Source organism: Mus caroli, chromosome 3 (genome assembly GCF_900094665.2).
Source record: "Mus caroli chromosome 3, CAROLI_EIJ_v1.1, whole genome shotgun sequence".
In the NCBI taxonomy this organism is placed as follows: domain Eukaryota; kingdom Metazoa; phylum Chordata; class Mammalia; order Rodentia; family Muridae; genus Mus; species Mus caroli.
Window position 1 is genome coordinate 72253984 of NC_034572.1, and position 16003 is coordinate 72269986.

Sequence of the window (16003 nt, forward strand, 5' to 3'; positions counted from 1 at the left end):
GCCTGAGATTTTCACATTGCACTAGTCCCATAAATTATGTAGCCAGACCCACTATGTGCCCAGGCTTTCTGAAGGTCAGATTCTTACTTAGGTGGCGGTTCAGCAACAAGTCACAGTTCCCGGTGCCATGTCTCCACTCAATATTTTTTTTTTTTTTTTTTTTTTTTTTTTTTTTTTTTTTTATATTTTAGAGGCATAGGCTTGGAAATGCTACAGACAGCTTCAGATATAAATCTGAAGGAATGGAAAGGCATTTGCACGGAGAGCAGTCCCGTGACGGTTTTCTGCATCCATCTCTTCCCACTGCAGAGGTTGCAGAAAGGTAGTGCGGTGGAAATGGCATGAACCTGACAGATGCCAGACTGATACCAATGAGAGCAGAAGCACTGATAAATTTGCCCCATTGGCCAATGTTTTATCTGCAATTAAAAAAAAAAAATTCTGGGCACCTGAGAGGCAGAGGCAGGTGGATCTCTGTTGAGTTCAAGGCCAGCCTGGTCTATATAGTAAGTTCCAGATAGCCAGGGCTATGTAGAGACCATGTCTCAAAAAAATTTTTTTCTTTGAAATTTATGTATGTGGTTTGTGTACCTATGGCATGTTACATATCTGGAAGTCACGGGGAAACTTCCTAGAGTTGGCTCTCTTCTTCCACTGTATGGTTCCTGAGATCAACCTCAGGTCATTGAGCTTGGCAAAAGGTGCCCTTAACCACAGAGCCATCTTGAGAGCCCAAATTTGTTTTTGTTTGTTTGTTTGTTTGTTTTGAGACAGTGTCTGTGTGTAGCCGAGGCTGGCCTTGGACACAGCTTGCCCTAAGTCTATCCCCCAAGTGCTAAGATTATACATATGCACCGCCAGTGTTTTATTTGCCATACACTAAACATGGCCTGACCACTTGACTCGATCATCTAGTTGTATTCTCCTAACACAAAGGCTGAACCTGTTATCATCCTAATGCTAAGAAGAAGCTGTCAGGACCCAGTTAATATGCTCTGGCACATGTGTGATGAGGGCAGAGCTAGACTTGTCTCTGACTCCACAATCTCATCACTCAGTGGACTAAAGTGAAGGACCAGCTGCAACCTTTTAGGGTCTTGAGAGAACAGAAGAGATTCCCTCAGCTCTTGCTGCTCAGCTTATCTTCCTTTGGGGCTCCTCATCAGCACCCCTCGCCCCGCCCCCCAGAGTCCCCACCACTTCGATTCTCCCCCCTTGGTTCCTATGCACTCTGAGCCTTCACAGTGTTTATCCGGTACTGATCTTCCTGGACACCTGTTGCCTGGGACATTAACTACTTCAGCACCAGCACATGGTTGAGTCATCTTCACAGATTCTCTCAAACATAGTGACTACTAGGCAATCTACAAACTCAGTGAGTTGACATAAATAGCTAGCTCAGTGACCTGTGAAAATTCCATTTAAATGTTTTGAGATAGAAAACCAAGGGGCTGGATGCTACTGGCATAGCATCAAATGTATGCTCTGCACACAACGGAGTAAGCTTCAGGTTCAAAAACAAACTGAATCAAGGTAGAAACTAACTTGAGGCTAGCTCTATGTATTCTCATATTTTTACCTGTTTAGTCTAAGGATTTAAGTGCCACAAAGGAACTGTGCCTCAAATATCATATTGGAATCATTGTAGCCAGGGAAGATATTTATCCCAGCTTTTCTTTTTTCTTTTTTTTAATTAAACTAATAAAATTTATTTTAAATATACAACTCAGTATTAACATTTTTTAAAGTCATCAAAATAATTTATAATAGTTAAATGCCTCTTAGATATACATGATATCTTCTGACACTAAAAGTAATATGCACTCAACTACTTTTTAAAATCTATTTGGAACATTAAAAATGATAGAATAAAAAAAAATCTCTTGGGCTGGCAAGATGGCTCAGCGGGTAAGAGCACTGACTGCTCTTCTGAAGGTCCTGAGTACAAATCCCAGCAACCACATGGTGGCTCACAAGCACCCGTAATGAGATATGACGCTCTCTTCTGGTGTGTCTGAAGACAGCAACAACGTTTATTATTAATAATAAATATATCTTTGGGTCAGAGTGAGCAGGGACTGAGTGAGAGGGGCTGGCCGGAGTGAGTGGGGTTGAACAGAGCAAGCAGAGGTCCTAAAATTCAATTCCCAACAACCATACGAAGGCTCACAACCATCTGTACAGCTACAGTGTACTCACATAAAGTAATTCTTTTTTAAAAAAAAGAAAAAAAAGAAAAAAATCTCTTATGAAGTCCTCTATGAAAGAAAATTGTGACAAGTTCCTGATTAGGCAGAAACCGTTCCATCTCCAAGGGAGAATACACAGTGTAACTGTGGCTTCATAGAATGAATTGGGTAGTGTTCCTTCTGTTTCTAGTTTGTGAAATTGTTTGAAAAACACTGGTATTAGGTCTTCTTCGGAGGTCTGGTAGAGTTCTCCACTAAACCCCTCTGGTCCTGGGCTTTTTTTGGTTGGGAGACTATAAGCCACTGTGCTATTTCTTTAGTGGTTATGGGACTGTTTTGGTGGTTTATCTGATCCTGTTTGAACTTTGGCCCTATCCCAGCTTTTCTGGGATAGATAGTGAATAGAGCATATTCACTTTAAATCATCACCAAATTCAGCACCGACACTGCATGGCTACCAGGCATTTCCAGTATCTTCTAAATGAAAAGATGGGTTTCCAGATGGGTACAGTGTCAACATACTCACAATCCTATACTTAGGAAGTAGAAGCCAAAGATGGTGAGTCCCGACTGGGCTACATATTGTATTCCAGGCCAGCCTACCTAGTTTTAATTTACTATCTCCTTAAACAATTTAATGTGTAAACTTCAGGCTAAGCTGGAACTAATCAGAAGGTTTCAGGTCTTCTTGCCCTGACAACAGGCAAGGATAAGCCTGCCAGTCTCTGTAAGCTGTTTATACTAGTACTTTCCTTAGCCAGAGGAAACAAGTAACTCACCTCCTTGGAAAGATGCCATTTTCCAAACTCGTTGTCTGACTTCGGAGCCAGCGGCGCTGGTAACTGCTGGAAGAGGATGTAGAGGAGCTCGGAGACGGGAAGGGCGTGATCAAAAGGCTGCTCAGTGAAGCTGCAAGGCAGTACATTTCAAATGAGAAAGTCCAGCTTGAGTCCTTACAACGCATGCACGCTCCGATGCACAGGACCACTGAGCTGCACATTTACAATGGATTCCAGTCTGGGGACACTACTCAGAACCCACATGACAACCTAGGCTTGCTAGCATGTACTTGTTACTCTGACACTGGGGAGGAAGGGACAGGAGAACCCCTGGGGTTCCTAGCCAAATCAGAAACGTCCAGGTCCCAGGAAGACACTATCTCAGAAAGCAGATGACATGTAAGGTGACACAAACTCATGCAGTACATGAGGATACATCTGCACATACATGTTCACTCACACCTCCCACAAATGAATGAATAAATAAATAATAAATATATACTGGGATGGTAGTACAGCACTGAAGATGCAGAACCTGGAGGATCTTGAGTTCTAGGCCAGTGTATCTATGTAATGTTGAACCTCAGGCTAGCCTGAGCTACAAAGCCTCCCTACAGACAACCTCCAGTAAGAGTGGAAAATGGTAAATTTTATGTAATGCATATTTCAACATCATAAGTACACACACATAGTGAGAATCTTTATTTCTTTAACACAGAAATGCTATGTGACTATGTTTTCATTTTAATTCCAGGTGTGGGATACACGGCTGCTTCAGATCATCCACAGCTACCAACTGTCTATGATTTGTTGTGGGCTCTGGCAGGGATGGGATTCTGCCAGCTAAAGACTGTTTGGAATTCTGGGGACTCTTAACAGGGTATAAAAATGCCAGAGCCCCGAGAGGCTGAGGCTTCCCTTGCTGCTCAGCTTTGTGACGTGGCTGTGGGCAAAGAGAAAAAAGAAATTGGATATCCTGACCACAAAGATCAAAATTGCCCTAGGGAACTCAGGCTGGTACTAAAGTAGCCTAAAGTACAATTACACATACATACACCCTAATTTTTTTTGCCAATCATATCCAGCAGGGGGAGACTAAAATTTTGCTCTTCCAAAAATTTCTGCAGATAAAAGGGGAGGGGAGGGGACCACAGACTTTTTCTTTTCTTTTCTTTTCTTTTCTTTTCTTTTCTTTTGACCCAGTGCTGGGATTACAGATGCATACCCCCATTCTAAAGGAGTAAGAATGCTAGCCTACCCACAACTAGTCACCTTCTGTTCTCAGTCACATGGATCCCTAATGCAGTGAGCGCCTTACAGAATAGGCCGTCTCTCTAGCCCCCTTACTTGAAAATTTCTAGTAACAGCCATTACTATCAACCTCTTAAAAATGACCTTTTTGGCAGGTATGAAAGCTGAGCAGGAGGATCATAAACTCAAGGACTGCCTGGGCTAGAGTGAGTTAAAAAGTCAACCAGATCAACAGCTTAATGAGCCTGTTTCAAAAGCAATTTTCTAAATTAGCTTTTATTTTAAATATAGATGCAGAAGAGCTTTTCAGAATATCCCACAAGAGACCCGTGCCGCCCTCCAGAGACAGTCTATGAACCACACACACTCCAACTCTGGGGCTGGGATAGAAAACAACAGATGACTCTTAAGTACTCAGTACAGGAACAGGGTGTCAGAGCTCCCCTGTCCTGCTGTCCCCATGCATGGAAGCAGTGTCACTGGCATCACAGTTGCTCCCAGGGTTAAAGCCTGAGCAACTTAGACAAACATTAAGTATTCCTGGGTTATAACCAAAGTGAAAAATAAATGTCCTTGAAATAATAACCAAGTATAAGTTAAGAAATGAGAAAAACACAATGTCCATGCAGAAAATTTCAAATCATTTCTGCAGACTCTTGCCCCTGAAAGAAAGGCATATCTCAGGTGAAGGGTAAGGCATGCGCACAAATGTCAAGGGGAATCAACTGAGCAGTGAAGAGACCCAGTAAATACAGCCTCATTAATAAACAAGGTCAGCAACTGAACTCATCAATCATGCTGCCAGTTCACACCCTTGACACCCTGTCAGCAGGATGGCACGTTAGTTACTTTTGTGGTTATGCAGCTCAGACCACAGTTCAGTCATAAGAGATCCATCAAGCAAGCACATTCAAATAGTGGAACCAAGACTAAAATCATCATGTTTATCAAAAACAAAGACGGTCTGAGGAAAAATGTCTGAGGAGGTCAGTGTGGTGACATACAGAGGCAGGGAGATCTTTGAGTTCAAAGCAAGCCTGGCCTATATAGCTAGTTCCATAACAGCCAGGACTGTATAGAGATCCTGTCTCAAAAAACAAGCAAACAGCTGGGTGGTGGTGGTGGCGCACGCCTTTAGTCCCAGCACTTGCGAGGCAGAGGCAGGCGGATTTCTGAGTTCGAGGCCAGCCTGGTCTACAGAGTGAGTTCCAGGACAGTCAGGGCTACACAGAGAAACCCTGTCTCAAAAAACCAAACCAAAACCAAAACATAAACAAAACAACAACAACAACAACAACAAAAAAAAACATTCTAGACTTTACCTTTAAGTCAGGCGTGATGAGAGGCAGGCGGATTTCCGAGTTCGAGACCAGCCTGGTCTACAGAGTGAGTTCCAGGGCAGCCAGGGCTATACAGAGAAACCCTGTCTCGAAAAACCAAAAAAAAAAAAAGCCAAAAAACAAAAAACAAAGCAAAACAAAAAGCAAAAACAACAAAAACAAACCCAAACAAACAAACAAAAACCAAGCAAACAAAACCAGAACAAAACAGTCTGAATAGGCATGACAGTCAAACGCATTGTGTAGAAGGCACTGGGGGGAAAACTAAGGAAAGTGATACATGATGAAAGTTAGCTAATGGCTATGAGCCATTAACTGCCTCAGTGTACACATATATAAACCAAACAAGGAGATTCACCAACTATTGCATTTCATTAGTGACTCTGGAAATAGAGCTGAACAAGGGGGACTGCCTGGGTCTGACAGTACCCAGAAACAACCCAGGAGCTTTGAGGCAGAGTCTGGAAGCTTCAGCGTGTGATAAATGAATGAAAAGATAGGAGGAAAGACGCCAAGGCCTGCAGCTAGTCTCACTCAGCTGATGGGCCTCTGGTAAAGGATTCAAAGCTCACAGGACAACCCAGTAGGACACTGCTGGTTCTCACTGGAAGGAAGGCTGCCTATAGGCTGCATATTCATCAGAGAAAGACCAGCATGCCTCCTTGTTGGGTCCTTGAACCATGGAACTAACCTCAGATCTGAACCACAAATTAAAAATTAAAAGCAAATTTGTGTACAAAAGCTGAAACTGGGGTGGGGTGGGATCTTAAGGCAGTCTTAGGTAAGGTTAGCCTCTAAAGGAGCAGAGAGGGGTACCTAAGGTACAATCTAGACCAGCATCACAGGAGAGAAAAGGTAGTAGTGAGCTGGTAGCATCTCTCATTGTCATAGGCAGACTGACCACCAACAGGCCTGCTCCATCCTCTGACTAAGCAGTTAGCGAATAAATTCCTAATACAGCCAGCATAACGAAGCTCCCTGCTGGAAGAAACTTATTAGTATATGCTAGTATTAGATAAAACTAGCTTATGTGCACAATCATTCTGAGATGATGACCATCAAAGTTTCATATCCTCAGACACATGAGATTTAGAATATAGAGGAAAATAGAAAAGGGTTGGGGGGGGGGGGGCAGAGCAAAGACTACCTTCATAGTTCCTATTTTCCACTACAGAGAGCCTACCTGCCGTATTAGTTAAAGCAGTATAAGGAAGTACCTGATCGAGCAATGCCGCTGTCCCTGTCTTCATTCTGCCCTCTGCTTGGCATATCAACAGGTGTGCTGTGTGCTAAGACAAAGAGACAAGGAAACCATTATTAGGCTTGCCAAGGACAGAGGCATTTTAAAGATGACTTTAGTAATTTCTAGACTTCAAAGTGGGCTACTGCTATTGATGAACAAATATATAATAGCAACTAACTAGACAGCAACTTAAATACATAAAAAGTCCAAAAGAAACCAAGAAACAAAACCAAAAAGCCATTTGCCTTTATGCTGGAGCCTACAGACTCTTCTGAATGACAGCTATTAAAAATTAGCATGTACATTAAACTATCCATGCAGGAAAGACCACCAGCATCCTACTTTAGCCATTTCTTCATTATTAGTATATTTAAACAGTACAACATTTTCAAAAGATTTATACTCAGTTTCAGTAATAGTTGTAAGCAGCTTAGGAAGAAAATAGTTAAAAACCACTTTGTAAATCTAGAAATGTTTATTTATAACATGGTATCTTGGCAGACACTGAAAACATTAACTTCCTAACAGCTTTTTCCTCCAGTTCTTTTCCCCATACATGGTATTATAGTTATTCAGAAAAAACTCACGTCCTGGCATAAATTTGGAAAAACACACTTAAGTAGCATGTATCTACTAGAAGCATCTAGAAGGCTTCAGACTGACTGAGCTATACATTCACTGGGCTGAAAGGTAGATGGGAATTTGTTCTAGTAAATTTTACAATGAACAAGAAGTCACTGTTGTTGGGGATGAATAACATACTTGCTAGTATTTTTTAGAAACATGTTTATTTTCCAAGTTTTAAAGGGAATATATAAACATGCTGCACTTGCTCTAAGGAGCTGGGATGGTAGTATCAGTTTCATTAGGCACGAGAAAACTACAATGCTTAGTATATTTCAGGCTAGGAAAGGGAACAGAAGGAATACAAATCCCATTTGCCTTCCTCACAACGTTAAATGTTAGTCATGGACATAGTGCCTGTTAATCATGCTACAAAGAACACTGAGCAACCTCTGCTGGCAAGGCCAGTTAAATCCCAGAAAATACCCAGAAGATCAAGATTACTATACCTGTAAGGAACCTAGACATTGCATTTAAATGATTTGATTAAGTTAAATATGAAAGAGAGAGAGAGAGGTGTGATTGAGCCCTCCCATGCTCGTAATAGAGTGACTTAGATACTCCATGCAGGTAAAGATTAGGTGAATAAATGGGGGACAGATGCCACAGCAAAGAGAAACAGCTCACAGCAGCAGAGGAGGCCTGGGAAAATCAGAAGAAATTAATTCTCTTAGAAACACTAAGGGCTCATTTCTGATCAAAGTCAGCTCACAGTTGGACCATTAGCAAAGACATTCACAACAGAGGTTCTTCATGGCTGAAACTTCAAAACACCATGACTCTATCTGCATTTGAAACTAGCATCTCTTGCCATGAAAGCCCTTTGGGTTTCGGAGAAGAATAAATGTATTTATTTTTCTAAGAGCCTGCACAGGCATTTTAACGTGTGTGGGTCACACTGTGCTCAGCATTCCACACAAACCTGCAAAGAAAGAAGCGCTCCGGGTGAGCCGGAGAGGTCCTCCTTCAGACAACCCCTGCAGCAGTTTGCCGCTGCACACCTGCAGCAGACCTAGAGCAGAACACACAGAAGACGCAAGGCACACACACAAATAAACACAGGTTAAAGATAACGCAAAACTAAACCCGAACACAACAAACAGAGCAAACCACGCCCCCACTGTAGCACTCAGAGAGAAAATCTATCCGTTCACGTGTCTCTTTTACCTAGGTTACTTCCAGTACGAAAAGGACCCAAATTGTACTGATTTGAGTTCAGTTTTCCAGCCTGAGGATCTTGGTTAATGTATTCGAAGCTGTCCTGCAGACTAAATCAAAACGGGAAGGGAGAGAAAAAAAAAAAAATCAAGAGGTTAACAAATTTGTTTTTTTAATAGATTCCTAACTATAGACAACGAATGATCAGTTACTCAAATTTTTTCTTTATAAATAATTAAGAGTTTCAGGCTGGAGAGATGGTTCACTGTTAAAAGCACTGACTGCTCTTCCAGAGGTACTGAGTTCAATTACCAGCAACCATGTGGTGGCTCACAACCATCTGTCATGGGATCTGATGCCCTCTCCTGGTGTGTCTGAAGACTGCAACAGTGTACTCACATTTGGAGAATAAATAAATCTTTTAAAAAAAGAAATTAGAGTTTCAACAACAACAATAATAAATAATAATCAGTAATTTAAAATGGTAGGTTGGGAGCAATCTGTTGGAAGGAAGAGAGCGACCCACACAACTACCTACCCAGCTACTCTCTTAACCACTGAGGGTCTGAAGTGAGACGCCAGCTCTAACTGTGCTTCAGGGACTGACATCTTCCACACAACTACTCAGGTTAAAATTTTGCTTTAGAAACTGACACCTAAGATACTGCTATTCACTTCAAGGGTTTTCAAAAAACCTTCAAAATACATTAACTCTAAGTCTTGGCTAATATCTATTAATCATTTAGCAATCTGTTTCAGGGGTAAGACATATCGAAATTATAATTCACTTTAAGAAAATATGAATTACTCATAAAAATGAGTTGAACAGATTTTAATTTATTATTTTAGCAAGGAGCGAAACATCAACACTCTGAAAAAAACACAGAACAATTAAAGATAATTTTTACTTAAAAATGAACTAAATGTTTTTTATAGTCAGTGGGATAAATAAACATTTACATTATGCCAAAGCCATTTAAAAAAAAAAAAAAGAAAAAGGTAGAAAACCAAGTGTCAGGCAAGTATGGAGTGCGTATCTACAGTCCCAGGACTCAGGAAGCAGAGGCAAAAGAACCTTGAGCTCCAGGCCAGCCTGGGCTACAGCTACATAGACCACGTCTGAACAGCTCCCCTGCTCCGCCCACACACCCCAATCAGAAATAACTATCTCTCCTGTAACCAGGCAAGGCTTCCATGGAAGGATTGGAACGCCAACCCAGACACACAGCCTTCAACCTACAATCTGTCCTGCCTGCAAGATGTGCCAGGGTAAAGGTGGGACAGAGACTGTGGGCCTGGCTAACTATGACTGGTGCAGCCTAAGGGAGCCCACAACTGACACTGCCTAGAGGGCCAGACCCAGAGGCTGGAGTCCTGTGGCGGAGGGAGAGGAAGGACTGTAGGAGCGAGGGAGGGATTGAGAACACCATAAAACCCCCCACAGAATCAACTAACCTGGGCTCACAGGGACAATCGGGGCCCCGCATGGGTCTGACCTAGGCCTTTACAGATACGTTATGGTTGTGTAGCTTGGCTTTCTTGTAGGACTGTGAGAGCAGGGCTGTCTCTGACTCTTGCCTACCTTTGGGATCCTCTCCCTCCTACTGGGTTGCCTCCTCTAGCCTTAATATAAAGGGAAGAGCCTAGTCTTAGTGCACCTGATATGCCATGTTTGGTTGGTATCTCTGAGAGGCCTGCAATTTTCTGAAGGTCAATGAAGAGGAAGTGGATAGGGAGAGAAAGGTGGAGAGGGGAGGGACTGGGGAGAGAGGAGGCTGGGGAGACTGTGGTCATGATATAATATATGAGTGAATAAATAAATAAAATCAGAAATAAACAAATTCCTATATCAGCTTAATTCATAATGCTCCAAAGGTAAGTGTTTAAACTATCTTGTGAAAGGTAGCCAAAGACTTACTTATTTAGTGGTTCCAAAAATATTAAGGGGAAATATATATATCATTCCAGGGTTATTTGGGAAAAAAAATACCTGTAATATATTGCTAAAGCATGCCTCTTAATTTATGGCCTTTACATTTTATATTAAAAAATAAAACAAGCTATTTTATTTAAAAAATTTAAACTGAGCAGGTAGCTCCTGTCTGTAACTCCAGCACTCGAGGTGCTGGGGCAGGAGGTCTGTGGACTCAAGGCCATAGCAGGCTACACTGTGAGTTTGGGCCATTCTGAGCCACACAGAGTTCCAGGCTAGCCTGAGCTATATAAGGAGTTCAAGGTCAGCCTGGGCCTATGATGTGAGATCCTGTATCAAAAAAACAAGTAACAGCCAAGTGGTGATGGTGCGTCTCTTTCATCCCAGCAGTCAGGAGTCAGAGGCAGGCAGATCTCTTTGAGTCCAAGGCCAGTCTGATCTACAGAGCTAGTTCCAGATCAGCCAGGGCTACACAGAAAGCTGTGTCTCAAAAAACAACAGTATCTGCTTCACAACAAACATCTCTGCTTAAAAGTTCAAAGTGTATAAAGAAATGTTCCTGATAGGAGGGTAGACACTTCAGTATTCTAGTTATACAGAAGGATAGGAGGAGGGTGTGTATAAATTAAGAACCCCACCACTCCAGGATATGGCTGACGGGAAGGTTTCTAATGTAGATGTGAGGGAGGGTACAGGCAGATGCATCTGGAATAGTCCAGAGCAGAGAGTAAGTAGACTGAGTATGGTCAGCAGACTGGACCAGCCATGAGAGGAGAGGGGAGAGTGAGAGAGGAGGACAGGATGTGAGCAAAGCAGACCAAAAGGAGGCAAGAGAGAGTGGGCCAAGAGAGGAAGGTGTGTGTGTGTGTGTGTGTGTGTGTGTGAGAGAGAGAGAGAGAGAGAGACAGACAGACAGACAGACAGACAGACAGACAGAATGAAAATACCAGGGATGTAAGAAGAATGTGAAGCTGGTTGGGGAAGCTTCTGAGATGGAGAAGTTTAGGGTAATGGGGGAGGTGAGAAGAGTCAGGTCCCTTGTGGTCCTGAAGGAGTCTGGAGGTTCCTTCATGTAGGTGTGCTAATGGTACTACAGATAGCCATGTGTCCCTTCCTTCTGATGGTGATAAGGAAATGGCTCCTTGGGTAGAGGGGAATGGCACCAGAATTGGGGGGAGTGAAGTTTCCTTTGGACCCGGGAGGTGTGGAGAGGACTGGATGGACATGGATGGATGGGACCAGGAGTGACAATAAAAAGACTGCATGGCCACAAAGGCTAACTGCTCAAGACAGATGGCTTCCTACCCCACTGCCTGAAGAAATTATACAACTTCACTCTCTCCGAGGTAAAGAAATAAAACTGGGAGGGGAGGCACACACCTGCAATCCTGGTATTCAGGAGGCTGAGACACAAGAATTATGAATCTGAGGAGAGGCTGGGCTAGACACTGACTCTTCATCCTCCACCTCTACCAACCCTTCCACCCCCTCCCACCCAACACCAAATCAAAGCAGTCCTGTCCACTAACCCGAGAATTAATACCTGGTAATTGGCAGTAGAAACAAAGAGAATAATAACAGATGGATATCAAAGCAATCAGCCTGGGGATAGAACAACTCACACAGCTTTTGCCTGGCATACATGAGCCCTGGGTTCACTGCCTAGCACCCTACAGATGGGTAAGGTGGCACACACCTGTTACTTCAGGACTTGAGGGAGACACAGAAGGATCACGAGTTCAAGGCCATCTTCAGCTACACAGGAAGTTCCAATTGAGTTCAAGGCCAGCCTGGGCTAATGAGACCCTTCCCAAAAACAGACCAAGTCATCTGTCTTTAGAGTCACTTGAGAAAGTCTGAAAGTTTTATTTATTTTATTTATATGAGCACACTGTAGGTGTCTTCAGACACACCAGAAGAGGGCATCAGATCCCACTACAGATGATTATGAGCTAACAGTGGTTGCTGGGAATTGAACTCAGGACCTCTGGGAGAGCAGTCAGTGCTCTTAACCATTAAGCCATCTCTCCAGCCCCTGAGAAAGTCTGAAAGTTTTTCATTTGCTGTTATTAGAAAATGACTAAAACCCCTTCATTAATGTGCACTTATCTTGCTATTCATTTAAAATGTCTTATAACCCTCAAGAATTTTTCTAGAAACCAATAGATAAAAACTTAAGAGGTGCAAAATCCACACTTACTTATTTGTACTTCCACAGAAGCTACCCATTGTAGCAGAAAAGACTTTACTAATCATCAGTTGTGGAGGAGATCTAAAGTAAAAATAAGAGGGAAGAAATGTGCTTTGTAAGTTAGGAAGTTGGTACCATCTTTGCAGTTCTTGCAGGCGGCACAGGGGCAGTCTCACCGTATGTAGTGTATCTTCAGGGTGGAGCCTTTGTAACTCATTGCAACCGAGCCGAACATCATCTCCCCAAGCATGCTGACATCAGATGCTGGTCTCGTGTACTGCACACAAGAAAACACCACATGGAACAATGCAAGGGAAAGCACTGTCTCCCAATCCTTGGGTTTCTGGTTAGTGGACTGTCACGACAGTACCCTAAAGCTATAGCTGGTCACCTTACAACTGTCATCTATACAGGGATCACCCGCTATAATTCACAAATATTACTATTATTAAAGTTTCTTCTTTATATACAATATGCTCACGCATCAAAGATCATCATTTCCATTTATAAAATTGAACCCGGAAGAAAACAGTTCAACTCTTCTTTGGATATTGAGTGGATCCTGAAAAGAAGCTGGGTTTAGTATTACTCAACTAAATCATCGCTAGCTGTGGTCACCTGAAGGAGAGCACTCCCCCTTAAACTCAGATGTCCTAACACTTGGTCACCAGTTGGTTTTGGGTAGCTTTGGGAGGTGTGGCCATGTATGTCACGGGGGGTGGGGCTTTGAGAGGTCTAGACTCCTGCATTTCTACTTTGTTCTGTGCTCCATGCTGGAGGTTCAAGATGTGTCTGGTCATAGGCTCCAACCTTCTGGAACCATAAACCCAAATAAATTCCTTTGGTAAGTTACCTTGGTCATGGTGCTTCACCACAGGAAAGAAGAAAGGAAAGAAGTGACTTACACTTCAAGCAGGCCTTTGTGAGGATCTAAGAAATAAAGGTGGTCTTACTGCTCTAAAATTTTGTAAAAATATTTCAAAAACCACTTCCAATTTCCAACCAGTCTCTCGTACCTTTTTAACCACCTTTTTATTTGAAGGATAGGGTGCTAAACACCAGCTTTTGACAGAGAAGCCTGGCTTTGCCTAGTTGATCTTGTCTGCTCTAGCAGTGACCATCATATTCCACTTTCCATCTTTCTTCAAATCCGGTAGACACACGCTAATTTGCTTTATCAAACGTATTTGATACTATTACCTTCCTACTTGAATCTTCTCCTTGCCAAGCATCCCTTGAATACAGCTGTTTCCTGGAGGAGACTCCACTCACTAGCCTTTCCAACATTCTTTTTTGTGTGTGGTTTTTTTTTTTGGGGGGGGGGCATTATTTTTTGAGACAGGGTTTCCTCTGTGTAGTCCTGGCTGTCCTGGAACTCACTCTGTAGACCAGGCTGGCCTCGAACTCACTCAGAAATCCGCCTGCCTCTGCCTCCCAAGTGCTGGGATTAAAGGTGTGCGCCACCACTGCCCGGCTCCACCATTCTTTAAATACACAAGAAAATCCCCTATGACTTATTTCTTGGTCAACACCTCTCCTTCAGCTCTAAGCATCTTAAGAGCAATGGTTCTCAACCCTCCTAATGTTGTGACCTTTACTACAGTTCCTTGTGTTGTGGTGACCCCCCAACCATAAAATTATTTAGTTGCTACATCATAACTGTTATTTTGCTACCATTAAGAACCATAATGTCAGTATCTGATATGCAGGATACCTAATATTGGACCCCGTATGAGAACCACTCTCTTGGAGACTGCTCAGCCATGCTGACACCCTTATGGACAAGAGAAAGACTGAGAAGCAAACTAACGGGCTACAGGCGCATCAGCACAGCCAGCCTCTGCAAATGTGCTCTCAGCTTAAAGAATAAAGGACTCTTCCTCCACGTGCTTTTCTCAATCATTCCAGTGTTTTAAACTACAATATATACACATCTATGTACACACACACACAGCCTCCTCATAATGACAAAAGAGGAAAAAGAAAGATAAACTTGTGGATCCTGCTAATAGAGGGTGGATTCATCTCTGGCTACAGCTCATATCATTCTTCCCACTTCAAACACAAGCCAATGATTTCTCATATTCTCTACTAATAAATTCCACCCACTCTCTGTTTTATAATCTGCCTTTTCTTGGAACAAAGACCATGTGCGAACTGCAGATTCTCGACGAGCTTTGAGCCCTATAACCTATGGGCATATAACCTATGGTATAGGTATATAAATGTACCACACAGGCCTTAAAATTCAGGGCTTGTTTGTCTGTGGCTGCTGGTATAATCTCCCTGACCTTGTTTTACCAGCAGCAGTAGAGATAAGATTCTGTTACAGGTTTAAAAGTAAGACCAGGGAAGCTGGTTACTGTGGCACATGTCTATAATCCCAGCACTAGGGAGACTGAGGCAGGAAGATCTGAGATTAGCACGGGTTACATGATCAGTTCCATACCTGCTTGGGCTAATGGCTGGAGAGTCAAAACAAGCCATTAGCCCTGTAATCAAAACATTACAGGTATGATGTGGGTTCATACCTGTAATGCCAGAACTTGGGAGATGAAGGCAAGAGGATCAGGTGTTCAAGGTCTACATAGCCAGTCAGAGGCTATTTGTGTCAGAAACAAAAACAACAACAACAAAACAAAAGCACCCCTCTCTAGAGACTCTCACGCCCACAGGTATCAACGGCGCAGGGCATGGCTGCTCTAGAGCAACATGTCTTACTTGGTACTTTGGAAGCTGTTGCTTAGCGTGTTGTAAAGATCCTCCAAAGCCATGAGAAGAGCTGCTGCCGCTGCTGCTGCTGACGCTGCTGCTGCTGTTTTCCTGACAGCATCTGGCTGATATTTTAATAGGAACATCCTCTGCTTTCTGGGTTAAGAGAGGCAGGCAAGGTAAGGGATCATGTAGTGTACCAGGCTTTATCAGCATACTTTATCAAGTGGGAATTGGTCAAAACATTCAGGTGCCTGAATTGCATTAAAACCAAAATCTCTGTTTAATTTTTCTTTATAATAACAACAATATTCCTAGGAGTCTGGAATATCTGGGGAGGAGATACTACCCAGAAAATGGCGGTATGCATGTGTAGACTGAGACATGGAGATAAATGACAGACATATCACTCACTCTCTTTAAATAATTCAAGTATCAGTATCTACATTTAAATTTCGTGGTGGCGCATGCCTTTAATCCCAGCACTCGGGAGGCAGAGGCAGGTAGATTTCTGAGTTCCAGGCCAGCCTGGTCTACAGAGTGAGCTCCAGGACAGCCAGGGCTATACAGAGAAACCCTGTCT

At 42.8% G+C, this 16003-nt stretch overlaps 1 protein-coding gene across 7 annotated transcripts in view; it reads right to left on the reverse strand.

The window, feature by feature from the left end:
- The window catches only part of Fnip2 (folliculin interacting protein 2), a 108608-nt gene that overhangs the window by 42190 nt on the left and 50415 nt on the right, over positions 1–16003 (reverse strand). For 4 of the 7 annotated variants that reach the window (XM_029475397.1, XM_029475396.1, XM_029475400.1 and 1 more), the window contains exons 3-9: positions 15430–15576; positions 12885–12985; positions 12718–12789; positions 8594–8694; positions 8349–8438; positions 6777–6848; positions 2969–3098 (exon numbers count right to left, since the gene is read on the reverse strand). In XM_029475397.1, coding sequence (XP_029331257.1) covers positions 2969–3098; positions 6777–6848; positions 8349–8438; positions 8594–8694; positions 12718–12789; positions 12885–12985; positions 15430–15576 — 713 coding nt within the window. The remainder of the gene's footprint in view (positions 1–2968; positions 3099–6776; positions 6849–8348; positions 8439–8593; positions 8695–12717; positions 12790–12884; positions 12986–15429; positions 15577–16003) is intronic. The other 3 variants (XM_029475398.1, XM_021157839.2, XM_021157838.2) reach the window with 2 other exon arrangements.